The sequence below is a fragment of the Notolepis coatsorum genome (assembly GCF_963971535.1).
Source record: "Notolepis coatsorum genome assembly, chromosome: 10".
NCBI classification, from domain to species: domain Eukaryota; kingdom Metazoa; phylum Chordata; class Actinopteri; order Aulopiformes; family Paralepididae; genus Notolepis; species Notolepis coatsorum.
In genome coordinates, this window is record NC_140174.1 from 63,051,303 (window position 1) to 63,069,701 (window position 18,399).

Genomic DNA, 18,399 nt, shown 5'->3' on the forward strand with positions numbered 1-18,399 from the left:
CATGCCGCTGGTTTGGTGTATACACTGCTGGTACACTGCCTATAGTGAATGGGTCAGTCAGTAAATAAAATGTTGCCTACAAAACAACGGGACCGCGGTGGTTCTGTTTGTATTGCTCCTGGCTGTTCAAACTAATTTTACCATGTGAGAGAGAGGAAAGTTGGTTAATTTCCACAAACTACCAGTGAAAAAAACAGTGTTGTTGGCATGTTGGCTCAGGCTGGCTGCACTCAGGCGGCGCGACCAGCCTGTTGGACAGGGAAGGAGGATCTGCAGAGAACACTTCATTGCCTCGGATTATGTTGTTGGGGTGGGATGTTTGTCCAGAAGACCACTAATCAGCTGAAGCCTGATGCGGTTCCCTCGGTCTTCGACAGACAGACCGGCGTTAGCTCTCGGGAGCGATCGCTAGCTAGTTGGCACCAGCCGGCGACCGGCGTTAGCAACCGGGAGCGATCGCTAGCTAGTTAGCACCAGCCGGGGACCGGCGTTAGCAACCGGGAGCGTCGCGGAGCATTCAGCCTGCTGGCTACCTAGACCCACTTCAACCAGCCGAGCGTCGGGAGCTCCAGCAGCTTGTCGATGTGCTAATAGCCTGGAGCCAGCTACCGTTAGCTTGCAGAGGCTCCAGCACACCGACAAGCTGTGTAGCCAGCTACCGTTAGCTTGCAGAGGCTCCAGCACACCGACAAGCTGTGTAGCCAGCTACCGTTAGCTTGCAGAGGCTCCAGCACACCGACAAGCTGTTTAGCCAGCTACCGTTAGCTTGCAGAGGCTATTAGCACACCGACAAGCTGTGTAGCCAGCAGGCTGAATGCTCCGCGACGCTGGTTGAAGTGGATCTAGGTAGCCAGCAGGCTGAATGCTCCGCGACGCTCCCGGTTGCTAACGCCGGTCGCCGGCTGGTGCCAACTAGCTAGCGATCGCTCCCGAGAGCTAACGCCGGTCTGTCTGTCGAAGACCGAGGGAACCGCATCAGGCTTCAGCTGATTAGTGGTCTTCTGGACAAACATCCCACCCCAACAACATAATCCGAGGCAATGAAGTGTTCTCTGCAGATCCTCCTTCCCTGTCCAACAGGCTGGTCGCGCCGCCTGAGTGCAGCCAGCCTGAGCCAACAACACTGTTTTTTTCACTGGTAGTTTGTGGAAATTAACCAACTTTCCTCTCTCTCACATGGTAAAATTAGTTTGAACAGCCAGGAGCAATACAAACAGAACCACCGCGGTCCCGTTGTTTTGTAGGCAACATTTTATTTACTGACTGACCCATTCACTATAGGCAGTGTATACACCAAACCAGCGGCATGACGTCAGCAACAAAATGGCCGCGCCCATAATGCTAAATGCTTCAGAAATGCACACAACAAATCGTTTTTTCTTAGAAACTCAAACTGCTTATTTTTATAACGTGATTTCTTCTGTGGCTTATCTAAATACTAATGTGATGCTATGAATATGTATTTATCGCACTGCTTCATCTCCACTTTAATTGTTTCACTATCCCTCCCCATTGTGTGTGGGTTGGCTTGTTTCGGTTGTCTTATATTTAGTAGGCTACGTCATGTAGGTTTGTACATTTACAACAGTATTTTGGAAATTTATTTGGTATTTGAAATAGTCCAGTGCCTATTTGTGTAGCCCTAAAGATATGCGCCAGATAAGGCAAGGGCTAATTTGTTTGTGCTGGGGGGGATTGAGGCATTGTTTGTCTCCAGCATTCGCCAGTGCTGGTATTGCGCTTTGAAATAATGGAAGGTAAGTGTGGAGTGGCTGATGTGTAAATTGGCGTATTCCCTTGATAGGCATAGCTGCGCTTCCCCTTTTGGATTTGTTGGGCACCTTGGTGTTATGATTCAAGGTAGGAATGCTGAGTCCAATAGTAGAAAGGAAGAAGGAGGCGGAGATGGTGTTGCTCTTCTCAAAATACGTCTTCTTTTATTATCAGAAACACTAGAGCAAGATAATGGAACGAGAAAGCATAATGTAGGAAAAAATTAACATAACATAATAATAACAAAACCGGACCAGATGTCCCACTTCTATCCGTGGCTGACTGCTCGCAGTACTTCTGTTGAAGATCCGACAACAGAACAAAGGATTACTATAAAGGCAAAATACCCAGCAAACCACACAAAAAACGTTACACCTTGGTAGTGTAAAGTTATGTCCCTTCCTGACAGTCAGTCCACCTTTTATCACAGAGGGGTATGTTTCCATGATAGGAAGCGATCTCTCAGGGGGGCTTTGGATACATTTGTTTTGGGGTCATTACTGCTTTTCTCAAAAGAGATGGATATAGGTGACAGTGTCCTGACCGGCGGGATGGGGTTGATTAATGTTGTCTGTTCCCCTGCACAAGATGATGCTCTCCTCAGAGTTGGTGCGAGGCGAGGTTGTGGTTATGCCCAGCGCTGCCGGTTGAGGGTGTGGCTGTCATCCTGGGTAATGGTCTAGCCGGTGGGCGCGTCTGGTAGGGCTGCACGATTTTGGGAAATAATCTAATTGCGATTTTTCTCACAGATATTGCGATTGCGATTACATTTGCGATTATCATTTTTAAAAAATTAAGCAGCCCCACAGAGGTTTATTGTAAAATGCGGCTTGCATCTGGCCTACGCGGTGGGTCTTTTCGGGACACCGAGCCTGAAAATTTTTCTTTTTACCTGGGAATCGATACCGGTACCCAACGGTACCTTTTTTCTGTACTTTACTCTCCCTCTCTGAAGTCTACTTCACAACACACAATCTAAAACCCCATACCTCCCTCTCCCAAACCGATCTTGTATCTCAATGGGACTTCCTTGTTAAATAATGTAAAAAAAAAAATTTTTTAAATAAATTTAATTGCAGGCCTGGCGATTTGATAATTGCATCATTCCAAATTGCGATTTCGATTAAAAATCGATTAATCGTGCAGCCCTAGCGTCTGGCCTGACGTTCCACCATCTCCTCTAGTTATTCCATCGCCACATATCATGGGGGAGTCTGATGAAAGTGTGCGTAGTTTCCCTGAGGTTCAGCTTGTGCCGTGGCGCATGCCATGGGCCGTGCCAACCCTGAACAGGACCAACCAGTTTTTACGTTTGGCGCCTCCCACTGAGAGGTCTGCCCGCCGTGTGGCGGGCAATCAAATAGTCATGTGAAAACCGAAAATCATGATCCAATTCTTTAGCGGAGTTCTCACTCGCTGTCTCAGCACAGACTGCTGAGCACTGCTGCTCCTACCCCTCCTGCACCTGTTTCTGTATGCTGCATGTAAACAGAGGCTATTGCCTCCGACAGTCACCGTGACGTTAGTCTAGTCAGTGTGGGACCTTCGTGAGATAACGTTAGCTAAAATGACCCAGTCAACTATTCACTTAGTTTAATACATGAGGCATTGTGTAACGTTATCCAGCAGGCTAGCTACTGATAGCTCCCGACATCAACAAATGCTCCAGCAATAGTCCAGTGCATAATACCTCCGTTGGCTAGGTAGCTCACTACGAAATGTCGCAGTAAACTAAATAGTTCACTGAGACGTTGTCCCAACTAGGGGTGACCCCCGGACCCCGGTTTTAAACGGGAACCGGTACTATATTAGAAAATACCGGAGTATTTATAAGCTCCGACGTCCTCGGTACTGCTATCGATACTCTAGAGAAATTATTATTATTATTATTTTTATTATTATTATTATTATTTTAAAGTTGCGAACGATCTCTCCTCTCTCTGTCTCTGCACGAGAAGCGAGCCGCAGCGAGTCATTATTACACACACTCCTCGCGAGTCGCTACACATACGGGTACTTCGTTCTTATACATACGGGCAGTGTTGGGCAAGTTACTTTAAAAAAGTAACTAGTTACAGTTACTAGTTACTTCTTCCAAAAAGTAACTAAATTACTTACTCAGTTACAAATTATAAAAGTAACTAGTTACTTCAGAAAGTAACTATTGCGTTACTTTCAAGATTTTTTTTTACATAAACAACATACACAAATCTAAACTATTTTAATGTTGCTGTGGGACAAAGTGAGACTAGCCTCCAATCAAATGCCATGTAGGCTATGTAGATATTATAATTACTATGTTTATATAGTGGATCATACAAATACAAACAGAATAGATGTTTTGGAACTTTTGATATGTATTGCCCCTCAACAGGCCACAACTGGGCAACATTAAATTATGCTTGTTAAGCACTATACCAAAAATAAATAACAAATATATACTGATTGATTGAACATTTTAATTAACAGATTTCAGAATGGGTACAATACAGTACGGCTCAATACACACAATTGTTAAGGGGATGCAGACCAGAGAAAGAGTTTCGTCTTGTTTACATCAGGGTCCCCCATTTTCAATTCATGACATTTATGACGAAAGTCTTTCTCTGGTCTGCATCCCCTTAACAATTGTATGTATTGAGCTGTACTGTACTGTACCCATTCTGCAATCTGTTAATAAACTTTTCAATCAATCAATCACATACACAACATAAGAATCTAATCGAATCATCTAAACTAATCTAATCATTACATTTAAGACATGCATGACATACAGATATATATATATATATCTCTGAGCACCTGAAGCCTGTGCTATTAAACCAGGAAGTGCAGCACTGTTGATAAGGCTGTCAGCACTGCAGTAGAGCCACTCAGTGCCCTGCGCTGCAAAGAGTGAACACAAAACGCTCATGGACCCGCGGTCTCATGTTGACTGAGTCGCTTGTGTTGTTCGTTGGATTCGTTTTTGAGCTCAAAACGTACACTACACGGACCGCGGTCTCATGCTGACTGATCAGTGATCGCTTGTCTTGTCGCGCTGTGTGTCAGACTCTGGATGCTTTAGACACCCGCCCACCTCCACCTCTGATTGGCTTACCATGACATTGTATTCAACCTCAGCCAATCGTCAGCATGTATGCTTGGCTCGCGCACTGTCCACTAAACAAGGAAGAACATATTATTGCCTCTCGGCGCAGAGATATGTCTGATGAAAGAAACAGGTTCATTCATAGTAACACGCCGCATTTTTTTGTAGTAACGGTAACGACGTTATTAAGATTGGAAGAGTAATCCGTTAGATTACTCGTTACTGAAAAAACGAACGCCGTTAGTAACGAAGTTACTTATAGTGCCGTTATTCCCATCACTGCATACGGGTACTCCGTAATGAAAGCGCTGTCTCCGTGCTGCACACAGACAGACAGCTCTGAGTCTGCATGCACTGAGTCGTGATGGCGGATAGAGCGAAGCGCTCGAAAGTATGGATATACTTTACAAGAGTCGATGCCGACAACGCATGTTGCCACAAGTGCAACAAAACATTTGCCAGTAAGGGTGGCAAAATACGAGCAATTTATCAAAACATCCGTTGGCAAAACATGATATTAGTGTGCAGAAATGCGCCGTTTTCGACTGCCTTGAGCGCAGTGTTCCATCTGCATCCACGTCCACTGCAGCCGGTAAGCCAAGATACGGAGTTGCCTAGGCTAATAACGAATTATTACAAATAGGCTAATAAACAAAATAATTGTTTAGCTACAAATACTACAATCTACCTCCACCACCCAAAGTCCTTTCTCCCTAGCAGCTAGAGGAAGGATGACAGAGGATAGGGTGAATGAGTGTCACAGGGCTGTGACAAAGTTTGTTGTCAAAGGCCTGCACCCGTTCTCTACAGTGGAGTCCAAGGACTTTAGGTAACAACTAATCATTCAGTGTATATCGTTTTTTTTGTATACATAGTTGTCTAACTTGTCTGTTGTTGTTATAAGTTATTATTGAAGCAGCTATTCCCACCACTGCACACAAATTTACAATAATTCAATCATTTATAATCTTTACTATAGGGAGATGAGTTATAAAGTTATATAAAAGAACATTGCTGCTGCTGTTGCTGAAGAAATTATATTTATTTATAATACTTATTTATAAAGTTGTATAAATAATAAAGCAATGTCGATTCTGTTCTTAATTAATTGTCTTTTTTTCTTGCAAAAAAATTATCAAAAAGAACCGATAAGAGTATGGATAAAGTACCGAACCGTTAAGCAGTATCGATAAGAGTAGTAGTATCGATAAAATCCTAACGATACCCATCCCTAGTCCCAACGCCATCCAGCAGTAGCTACAGATAGCTCCTGACATCAATGTCCTACAACATGCGTATTCGAGTCCCTGGCTTACATCGCATGAGGGCTGCTGAATAGGTCCAGCTGTAGCACAGGAGAATCCTTTTGCATGCTGAATGTAGAGTTTAGGGGCCAGCTGCAGCGCCGGAGAATCCTTGCTGGAGCTGGAGGCCACTCGAGTATACACACAGACAGTGGAGCTGTTTGCAGACAGTGAGGTGGCGATGTCTCGCAGATAATACAACTACAAGTATGATTATATAATATATATATTTTATTAAAAAAAAATTATATAAAATAATTATTATTTTTTTAATAAAAAAAAAGTTGGCAGGTAAGAAATATGCTTGGCGGGTAGATTCTTCCCATCTATCCGCCACTGGCCGGTGAGTCAAAAAGTTAATTTCGCTCCCTGGCCACGTGTCATATTCTAGGCTGTGAAGACAAGCGAAAGAACAGGAAGCGACAGAAGGAAGGAGACAGCGACTGACAACAATGTCAACAATGTCAGTGGGAAAACAATTATTTGTAGTGATCTGCCGTGGAAACAAAATGCTTGGTGGCTGATTTGGGCATCAACAGAGTTCCGGGGAAAGCTACATAGTAGTACCAGAAAGAGCAAGCTGTATGCAGAACTTGTGGAAGAGATGGCCAAGGCGGGGTTCACTAGAACATCAGATCAAATAATTAATACATTTAAAAAACTGTGCGATCCGCCATTTTGCCACTGTTTGCACTGTCCGTTGATGACGGAGGACGGTTGTTTCTGCTTAAACTGGTGTGAACGCGGGCTGGTTCGCCAGAAAGCACCAAGGTTCTGAGACTCCAGACAGGAGCCAGAGCCAGAACCAGAACCGTGTCTGTCTGAAAGCACTATGAGGGAGCTGTTGAGGAAGGTTCTCCCTGCAGACGAGGTGAACATTTTGCTCATGGTTATTTCATTAAAGATGACATTGTTGGTGAGGAACAGGCTGCCGCATGATGACGGCTTCGTAGGGGATGCGGATGCCCTTTTCCAAATTGTAGTCCCCTCGAAATTTCGCAACAGGCTATTAGTTAGGCCTAAAAAAAATTATGGTTTGGTTCCGGTTGCCGACCAACCCTGCCGATTTAGGTGCGATCCAATTTATTTAAAATAAATTTTTATTTTATTTTTTACAAAAAAGTTTCATAAAAATCTTAGTCAAACCTTTAGTATTATGAATATTAAACATGCTGGCAGAGTACATGTGCATCCATGTTGTTGTGAACATTTTAATTAAATAAAGAATTCCCTATCCATAGTCGCCGTGGGAAAAAATATAATAAATTCCCTACCTACCCATGGCCTTAACTGACAACCAACAGGAACCAAACAATATTTTCTTTTATGCCTTACCTAGGTGTCAGAAAAACATATGATCGCATAGCATACTACATTATTTCTTTTGGCTGCGCTTTAAGAACGATATCTCTGCTTACATAAAGACGTGCCATATTATGTCAGTTGACTCAGGAGAAAAAACAGAGCATTAAGTCTGCTCCACTGTATCCAATCGCAGCCATCGCTAAACCATTTGAACATGTGATAATTGTGACCTGTTGCAATACCAAGCAAGTATTTGTTAACAGTGTTGTGTCAAAGTACACATCCCGCTGCCTATCCTCTTCGTTCCATTACAGCCAAGGCTGAAGGCGATATCTCACTTCACTTGTGCCTTGTATAGATGTGTTTCACGTCCACGTCAGACTCAGTGTGCACACGCATCAAGGGGGCAAAAGGAACGTTTTTGTTCCTGGTTAGAACAACGGGGCAGACTACAATATATTTGCATTTGTTAGCCATGCTAGCAATCTAAACAATCAATCCATGCCAAAGCTAGATATGTAAAAGGTGAAAGACATGCTGATTTGGCTAAATGACATCCAGCTGTTTGTTTGAAACAACTTTTAGTCTGGAGAGTGTCATGGTTTCTCCATAGAGCCCTGTCATACTTTTTTTTTAATAAATAATCTTGAATATTTGGCATTCCTAACATTATCCAGAAATGCTGGTGAATACAAAACGGTTTATTTAAGAGAGTGGCAAAATGTAACAAGCCAGGAGGCAGGAGCAGATATAATGTAGAGCTGCCGCGGTATTGATAGTTTCCTTACCGCACAAATTTGCGAAATATTTCCTACCGCCGCGGTTATTACCGCAGTGCGCACAAAAAAAATAAAAAGTTTGAATGCATTTTTAATTTTTTTTAGTAGTCTACTCTTATAGCCTGCCTCTAGTCTAATGGCGCTTTTCCACTGCATAGTACCTACTCGACTCGACCCGCTTTAGGCACCTGGTACTTTGTTCCTTTTCCACTGCAGCCAGGTACTACTCCGTTTGTCTCCGTGTGGGGATGCAGGCGGTGCCGCTCGCTTGTGTACACTGAAAGCTCCGTGGGCATAGCCAATTAGCCATGTCCGAGGGCTTGCAGCAAGCCAGAGTTTAACACAGTTTAAATCAATCAATCAATCAATAACAACATTAACCATACTCTCGTTGCGTCTATTCTGCCAAAGCTAACGTTACCTCTCATTGTGTATTCTACCAAGCAACCCGGGTTTAACGTTACCTCTCGTGTATATCGGCTGACGGTAGTATTAGGCTAATAACAACAACAAACTTAACACATCAGCGATCTTGTTGTGACACTAAACTCTCCGCTCGGTGGTAAATTGGGTTGATGTCGGTTTTGTTTCATCAATAAATAAGGCAGAATACACAGTGAATCCATTCTTTTTTGTTTATTGCACTTGGTTCTGTCGCAAACAAATCCTGAATGAAATGCATCCTTAGCGAGGCAGTAAAGATGGCGGCGTTCTGTTTTTGTTCAGAGCCTCCAAACTGTGACGCGTCTCTCTTCTGACCAGTCAGTGGTCTGCAATGTTTCACATGACTTTTCTGGTACCACTTCTACCCAATAGGGTCGCTTGGAACCGAGTAGGGTATATCTGCAAAGCCGCAAGCCAACTTTATTATTATTATGATAAAAAACAGCGGTGACGCGGTATTCAGCCTAACTCTGCGGTGAGCGTGATGCAACAGCGATACCGCGGTAATGCGGTTATCGCGGCAGCTCTAATATAATGTTGTCATGACGAAGGCTCTCCTCAGTGTGTGTGAGGATGGACAATTTAACCTGTGGACACCGATTACCTCAATGTGCAACAGGTGCACAGCTCCCATGTCTGATTAGCTTGACCCAGGGCGGGTGTGGCTGCTCAAACCAACCATTCCCACACCCAGGGGTGTACAGTGCGACATATATATCGCACGTGCTACAGCAACAGCGGTCTGTGCGATGGATGGATTTACTTCAATAGCACTGGTGCGATAGGGATTCGGTTCATATAGATACTCTTATTTTGAAAATCCTGTAGCGGGTCTCATTTCTGCCCACGCGCAGCTCCAGCTAGGCTCCGAAAGCTAGCAACGTTCAGGTGCATATGATACTCTTATTTTGAAAAAACTCTTGTGACAACTCGACGAGTCATATCCGCGCTTCTGCAAGCAGAGCAGCGCGTTGGTCGGTTGGTGCGCACTGCTGGCTGCTGCGTTAACACAGCAGTGCGCCTACACGTCCCGAAATAAGTCTGTGGTGTTTTTTTTTTCTCGCAACGGGTCAAATGCATCTACATGCTTTGCACCGTCGCCATTCCTTTATGCGCACATCGCCCGAAATTAACGTTTATGTACCATTACAATCACCACAACGTTAGCAAGCAGACAGTGTGGACTGGGGAAAGGGAAATGGGGGGGGCACTCTCTCCCCTTCCCTGTGTGTGTGCGTGCGTGCGTGCGTTTGGAAAGACGATGAAGTCACTAGTCAGGACTCAGGACAGGAGTATATTATAGTAAACTGAGGATGGACAGATAATGTTGATATTCAAATAAACAAGTTTCGAGAGGAGTGGAAGTTTGAAGACAGACTAGACTACAATATGATGCAGGGGTGGTGAGTTGAAACAGTGTGTGTGAATGAATGAAAACTTTATTTAACAGATTGCAGAATGGGTACAATACAGTACGGCTCAATACACACAATTGTTAAGGGGATGCAGACCAGATAAAGACGTTTGTCTTGTTTACATCAGGGTCCCCCATTGTGTGTGTGTGTGTCCCAACCGACCCCACTTCTATGTTTCAATAAATTATTAGCATTTAAAACTATTAACGCTGACTCATTCCTTCAGTCCACTCAAAATTATGCTAATATTCCTTATGTTGTTTATGATATTAATTGAAAATAGCATATGAGAGTATCATAGTAATAATAACACATGGCGATATACTAAATGACAGCCAAACATGGCACTGCAACTAAATAACACAAATACAATAGGCACATTTGTGACTGTTACAAATATAACACGTTTTATACTTGTGCTACAAGATTTTGGCCTGTGCTACAAAACTATCAACCTCTGTAGCACCAGTGCTATGTGCAAAAAAAGTTTACGTACAGCCCTGCCCACACCACAGTAACGCATCAGCTACATTTCAGTACCCTATGAATCATGTGGTGTCTGGTCTTGAGGGGTATGCTGTTTATGTGGAGTCCCACATCCGCTTACCGATTTGCTTAAGGGTAAGACAAAAGTGTGTGTGGACTTCTGTTTGTGAACAGGCTTTTGAAAACATAAAGTCTTTGTTGTGTTCTGCCCCGGTTCTGGTTGCCTCTAGTTGGGATAAGCCTTTTAAACTGTAGATATAGGTGTTAGTCAGGTAGGTACTAGTCAGGTAGGTGCTAGTTGGTACAGTAGGTGGCGGTGCTAGTCAGGTAGGTGCTAGTTGAATTCCCTGAGATGCCCCAACCTTTCAAAATACTTGACAAGAATATGAAGTTTGGTTGGTACAGTGGTACCAATTAGTCTTGGCCCGTGGACAGACCAAAAAGTTCAGTTAGATTCAGTTAGATATGACTGAATTCTTCCGGTACGAGAGGAAACGGGTAGCACGCGTGTGCTGGAGCTCCTGGTCAAATAAGTAAAAAAAACTGATGAATAAAGACCCGAAAAGAAATAAAAAATGGAGATGCAATCAAGGAACAAGGAGGAAACAAGGAATGAGAAGAAGAGAGAAAATGAGGGATCTCTGAGAAGGGAGAATCTGAAGATACAAAATCCCCGTCGCGAGGGAGAGAGGGACCAGGTGGAAGGAGGAGGTGGGCCGCTCGACAGGGAAGTGCCAGGATGGGCGGTCTGCATGCAGGCCGAGATATTGGCATATATGAAAACAATGATGAAAACAATGACGGACGCAATATTGGCGGATATGCAGACAATTACGGACACGATAAGGACCGATGTCGGGAGGCTGGGGGAGGAATTGAAGACGGAGCAGGAGGATATCGGGGGAGAAATGGATGCGGGACTCGAAGCGGTCAATGAAAAGATGGTGGAACAGGGTGAGAGCGTGGCGACGTTGCAAGGGAGAACGGCAGAGGCGGAGGAATGGGAAATGAAGATACACGAAGTACTGACAATTGCAATTCTACAACAAGAAAAAATGAAGTTAAAGCTGTCGGACATGGAAGGGAGACCGCGGAGAAATAATACCCGGTTATGGAGATTGGAGGACGGAGTGGAAAGGGAGTATATGGCCCTGTATGTGGTGATGGAGATTCAGAGAGCCCACGGGGCGCTTGCGCCGAAGCAGCCCGCTGGCAGGCCCCCCGAGAGCGGTTACTATTAACTTTTTGAGATTTGAGGTGAAGGAAATGATAAGGAGACGTGAAGGAAGAGACGAGGTGAGACACGGGGAGGCGAACGAGAGGAGTACATAAAGAACGGATTAACCACCCCAGCTATAGACAATAATGCCCAATGGAACACATACACGAATGTGCACTATAATCACTGCAGATGGAAATAATTAGGAGGGTAAATATACAACACATAGAATAATTGGAGGAGTAAACATGCTACACACAGAGAATGGAGAACTATAATCACACAGAGGTTTACACACATTGGACTGGGATGAAGGAGAGTCAATGGAACATGGGACTCGAATCACGGGAGGACTGGAAGGCGGGGGTCTCGGAACAGGAGGAAAAGCAGACAGAGAACTTTGACCAGGAGTTCTAGCACAATAGACAACACTAATGTTGGACAATTATAGTGAGAGGAAGGGGGGCCAAGACATCAGGCACCCCTCGCCACTAGGCAGAGCCCTCTCAACAGGAGAGCCAATACTCTGCACCTACCAGCAGGGGAGAGGGGGAGACACATGGATCCCCCGTGCACCTTGGGAGCGATTTATGTAAAGTATATATGTTTTAAATGTGCACATGGACAAATATGAAGGACAAGAATACAAAATGTTGGACATGAAGAGAGGCTTGGAGAGCCTCCTGCGGGGGGTATCTTAGTCTCTGGGGGGGGGCTTCTCCAGTAGGAGGGCTGATCCCCCTCCAAACCGCCAACCGGGGAAAGAGTGTGCTTATTGTATTGTTAGTTTCATTTGTGTGTGGTGATGTCGGTGACATGGGAGGTACAGTGGGTTTCCTGGGGTCCTCGGCCATCGTGCCTGGGCGGTCAGGTGTCGGGACCGGGGGGGCACCGGGCTTGGCGTCGCGGGGGGTCGGGGGGCCATTGAGGCGTGGTGCTTAGACCTTCTGCGGACCTGGGCTTGGGGCTCTAGTGGGCCAGGGGCCTGGCGGTCGGGCGGGGGTGGGTGGGGGCTCTGGGGGCTCGGCTCTGTGCATGGTGGACCAGGATATGGGGGTGTTCTATCTCTCGGGGAGGAGGGAGGGGTCTCTCACAGGGGGATCAGAGAGGCTGGACTTTGCCCGGCGGGGCCCTGAGTGTTGGGGGGCCGATGGGCGTGGGGTGGGGCTCTCGGGGGCATGGGGAATAGCGGGCTTGGCTCGGTGGGGGGGAGTCCCCTATCCTTTCCTCTACTGGGCCTGGCCCAATTGATTCAAAGGACCCGTGTCGATGGGGGCCCGGCTACGGGCGCAGCGGCCTAAGATATGGGGGGCGCCAATGGGCTCAACTCAGGGGGGTGGGGGTCAGCGTTTAGGCGGTTTGACCCGGAAGAGTGGGATCCCGTGGGTTGTGGGTTGGTTGTGCGTGGGGTGGGGGGCTTGGTGGCATGGGAGGTAGCGGGCTTGGCTCGGTGGGGGGGAGTATTGCCCCTCGCCCCTCTACTGGGTCGGGCCCAATCAGATTCAAGATGCCCGTGTCGCTGAGTGCTGGACCCCGCGTGGGACGGACCTGGGATGCGGGGGAGCCCGGTTTCTAGGGGGGGAGGGTGGGAGGTTCCTCTGGCGGGGGTCTGGGAAGATGAGCGCAGCCGAGCTCAAGGGGCCTACATCATTGTACTGTTGTGTTATTGATGTTATTGTATATGTTAACTTGTGTTGTATGTCTATTGTATGTCTAAATTTAAGTTAAAAAAAAAAAAAAAATATATGACTGAATTCAACAGCAATAGTGAAGTTCAGCAGAGTAGGGTCGGGGGTCAAGGACTACAGCCCCCTCAGCATCGACGGGGCACCAGTTGAGAGAGTGAACAGTTTCAAGTACCTCGGAGCCCACATATCCGAGGACTTGACATGGACCACACACATTGACAGTGTTGTGAAGAAGGCACGACAACGCCTCTACTTCCTCAGGCGCCTAAGGAAGTTCCAAGTCAGTCAGAAGATCCTTAGGAACTTCTACTCATGTACAATAGAGAGCATCCTGACCGGCAACATCACCTCCTGGTTTGGGAATAGCACTGCACAAGACCGTAGCAGACTACAAAGAGTGACACGTTCAGCCGAACGCACAATTAGAGGGGGGCTTCCCACCCTCCAGAACATTTACAACAAGCGGTGCAAGGGGAAGGCTAAGAGAATTATTAAGGACTCGAGCCACCCGAACAACTGCCTCTTTGAACTGCTGCCGTCAGGCAAGCGATACCGGAGTCTTATGGCGAGCACAGAAAGACTCAGAAGGAGCTTCTATCCCCAGGCCATCAGGCTGCTAAACGAACAATAATCGCTAAACGAACAATAATCACTATGCAACAACCATCAAATGCACACAGCACACACACCCACACGCACACACACACTCACTCAAACAAACAACACACTGCAGCACCCACTCTCCACACTTTAGATCACACAAACACACTTACACTTTATATTTATTGATAAAGGATTTGCACTACAACTCGTACACCTACTGTGAATTGTACCTAAACTGCACCTCGTCCATTTATGCCTTGCACTATATAGTATTGTATATTAGTACACTGCACAGTATTGTATATTGTATGGTAACTACGTCTACGAACATTGTACATATGTCTAAACTGAACACTGTGACCTCTTTTTTTTTTTTCTTCTAATTTTTACTATGTTTTTATTTCATACTTATCTTGTCATGCACAGTCTCTGGAGCGCAACAGTAAGAAGCATTTTGTACAAAAGTATTCTGTACTTCTGTATGACAACTATTAAAGAAACTTGAACAGAGTACTGTAGTCATTCGTATTCTATTTGGTCTACATTCCAGTAAAAAGGAAATACTGAAACTATTCCCAGTTTTTCTGAGGACCCCCAGAACCCACTCAAGGATCCCTGGTGGTCCCCAGGCCCTATGTTTAGAACCACTGGGTTACTGTATGCTGTAGACTAGAGCTGCAATAGTATAATCCTTTCACATCTACACTAGTTAGGATTATTTGTCCTAGGTTATGGTACAATGGATATACATTGCTGCATATGTAGCCTATTGTCAAATCTAAGCTATATGCTGAAGGCTAATATAGACCATAGCAGCTATCTCTAACTATATGGAGATAAGATTGTCTATGCAATGTTCCGCCGACCATGAATGAATACAGTCTGTGTATTCTGAACTTGAAATAGGACTTCATGTCCATATTGCACATTCCTAAAATTATCCAGAAATGCTGGCGAATACAAACAGTTTTTTCTTTAAGAGAGTGGCCAAATCATGTAACACACCAGGAGCAGATATAATGTTGTCATGACAAAGGCTCTCCTCAGTGTGTGACTGAGGATGGTCAATTTATCCTTTGCACACTGATTACCTCAATGTGCAACAGGTGTGCAGCCACACCTGCTCCCTGGTCCGATTAGCTTGACCCAGGGCAGGTGTGATTGCTCTAACTAGCCATTCCCGCACCAGCTACATTTCAGTGTTTTATGAATCATGTGGTGTCAGGTCTTGAGTTTTCTTTCTCTCTTTTTTTGTACATTTCTCTACTGTTGTGGCTCCGCTTACTGATTTGCTTAAGGGTAAGGCAAAGTATTGAGGACTTCTGTTTGTGAACAGGCTTTTGTGTTCTGTCCCGGTTCTGGATGCCCCTAGTTGGGATAAGCATTTTAAACTGTAGATATAGGTGCTAGTTGAATTTCCTGAGATGTCCCAACCAGAGATTGGTGCGGTGGTCTTTGTTGTTGCAGTCCTACTGCCTGGATATATAATGGATAAATACATCACATTGTTAACTTAAATGTACGCTATCCTGAAGGATAATGTAGGCTGTAGCACTGCAGCTATCTCTAACTAACTATATAGAGGATCACTGCACTGTTCCGCTGACCACCAGATGAATACAGGGTCTGTATTTCTCTCAAACACAGATTCACATTCCATTGTCACATTCCGCTCTGGCCACTGGGCAGGTATGAGGAAACTTCAAAGCCAACTCATATCTTGCCATATCATGCCAACTATTTCCATTATAACAGCATATCAACGCAGCGTGTAACTGCAACCTAACGCAAGACGGGTGTATTGGGAGTTGACTTGCTGTCAAGTCAACAATTGCTGTCTTGCCGTCAATTCAACTCCCAATACATCACACAATAACCTTTAGGCTACCTGTCAATGATGAACGTTTATAGCGAGAATCCGTATCTTCAGGGATTGCGCGTCCTGCACAGCCGCTTTCTCAAGGTGGATCTGTGTTATTTGTATACATGTTTAATCGTGGCTGAAACAATAACGCATGCAGGCTATAATCTTTCGCTATCGAACGGTCGGTTGCGGGGTCGGTTTCCTACTCAACCCCATCACAGCTAAATAGAATAATAATAAGCTGACAAGTCGCCCAAAACAATGTCCCACAAATAAGATTTGAAGGTAAAATGTCACAAGTCAGCCTACCTCGGAATACGCCGTCCCCATGTTGCCGCTCTGACGTAGCGTCGGGAGGTGAGGGGGTGGAGGGACCTTCACTCAGAGGCAAACACACGCACCTGAGCCAGTCGACCGAATCCAATAAACTGAATATCAAAGGAGTCTAATTTTCATCCTCTGCCTTGTCGTTTAAAAAAAGTCGTATCCACCAATCCACGTTGTACGTTTGTCATCGCCCCTCTTAGAAGTCTGAAGGTGTGGTCTATGTTGGGCGCGGATGAGTAATCATACTTTCCCCATTCTTTCATAATCAAGACTATCACCCAGCATGCTGTTGCGCAGTTGTGGCAAGTCCACACAAGCAGAGCGAGAGAGAGAGATGAGCGTGCATCAGCAGCAGTACAGCAGCATGCATGAGTATGCCTACTACTCACGGCCGGTTAGCAAAAAAGAGAGGATAGGGTCTGATGTCATCTTTTGTCATCAGCCTCCTACCTTCCCCTCATAGCCTGCTTTCTCTGTACCTTCGATCGCTTCTCGTCAACTCATAAAGTGAGTAGGGTATATCTGCAGAGCCGCACAAAGTCGGACGTTTCCGAATTTACCACCAGGAAGTTGCGCTCCAACGGCCGACCAAGTGGTAAACTCGGGCAGGTTAAATCACTTAAATGATACCTGAGTCGACAAGTTGTGACGTTTGACTTGGTGCTATATACTTCGTTATGAACACCTCTCCAATCACACTTCAATCCAAAACATATAATGAGGCGCAAGGGCGATTGATTTCTTCATGCATGTGAAGAACACACGTGAAGCTCAAATCATACCCACGACGATTTCCATTAACCATACTTTTTTCAATAGCCATGCTCATCGACATGTAATTACAACAAACGCACGCATCACAGAAAAAGTATTGCACATTAATTAACGTTATATAATGTTATTTTTCGGACTTTATAAAAGTGAGAGGGACAAAAACAAGATTTTGGGTGAGGGGGGCTTGTGGAAATGTTGTCGCCCCTGATGAGACGGCAATTGCATAGTGTGTTACTCATTTTGATGGCAACATACAGCAAAAGTTGCCACTGACAGAAATGTGTTGGGGGTGTATTGTATGTATGTATATATGCCACACATTATATATGAATTAATGAAACGTTTATTTTTGAACATGTAATCCTCCATTTCCTCCAAACAAACCACGGTATTGTTCCGTCAAACCAAACAATCATAACAACAAATTAAAAAACATTAAAAAAAAACATTAAAAAAAAGAAAAAGGAATTATAAACAAAAGGTCAAGAGCAATGTGTTTGGTTAGCAGACATGTCCAAAAAAGGAGTAGAGGGAAGCTAAGCTTATTGATCCCTACCCCCTTACATTTATATTTGTTCTTCCATTAATTTTACTAGATATAACACAATTTAGTATATTACAATATAGAATATACTTTTACTTTTAAAAAAAAACTTGATTCACCTGACAGCAGTGCATAATAGTACTGTACAGCACTACATAACACAATATAACATAACTTTGTTATCCTCATTACTCATTTCTGTATTTCTCTAATGTGTATCTTTTTAGCTGCTTTTTAAATTGTGCCACATGTTTACTCAGTTTGATGTATTTAGGTAAATTATTCCACAACTTCACTCCACACACCGATATGCACATGCTTTTCAGCGTAGTGTGTACCATTGGTTGTTTAAGATTCCCTCTTAAGTTATATTCTCCTTCCCTGTCTCTGAACCATTTTTGAATGTTGTGGAATTAGTTTGTATCTGGCTTTGTATACAATGAGGGCAGTTTTGAAATCCACTAGGTCCATAAATGTCAATGCTTGTAGCTTTATAAATAAGTTATTGGTGTGTTCATAATATCCTACATTGTTGATTATTCATATTGCTTTTTTTTGCATGGTGCATATTGAGTGCTTTTGTAGGTATTACCCCACACCTCCGCACAGTAGCTCATATATGGTAGGAATAAGAGTATATCATATTACTTTGATTTGGGCTTTAAAGTCCATGGGCGATTTGTGTGACTATAGCTGGCAGCCTGGCAATATTGCCTTCAGCAGGATGTGGATTGAGAACTGGAGGACATCTATGTGGAAAACAGTGACTATATTGACTAAATT

The 18,399-nt window shown here is 44.6% G+C and overlaps 1 protein-coding gene across 2 annotated transcripts in view; it reads right to left on the reverse strand.

Moving 5' to 3' along the window:
* ankrd22 (ankyrin repeat domain 22) overlaps positions 1–16,553 on the reverse strand; it is a 53,311-nt gene extending 36,758 nt beyond the window's left edge. Inside the window, exon 1 of one of the 2 annotated variants that reach the window (XM_084323499.1) lies at positions 16,281–16,553. In XM_084323499.1, the coding sequence (XP_084179625.1) occupies positions 16,281–16,301 (21 nt within the window). In that variant the 5' untranslated portion in view covers positions 16,302–16,553. The remainder of the gene's footprint in view (positions 1–16,280) is intronic. The other variant, XM_084323498.1, reaches the window with a different exon arrangement.
* Between the last annotated feature and the right edge of the window lie 1,846 nt (positions 16,554–18,399).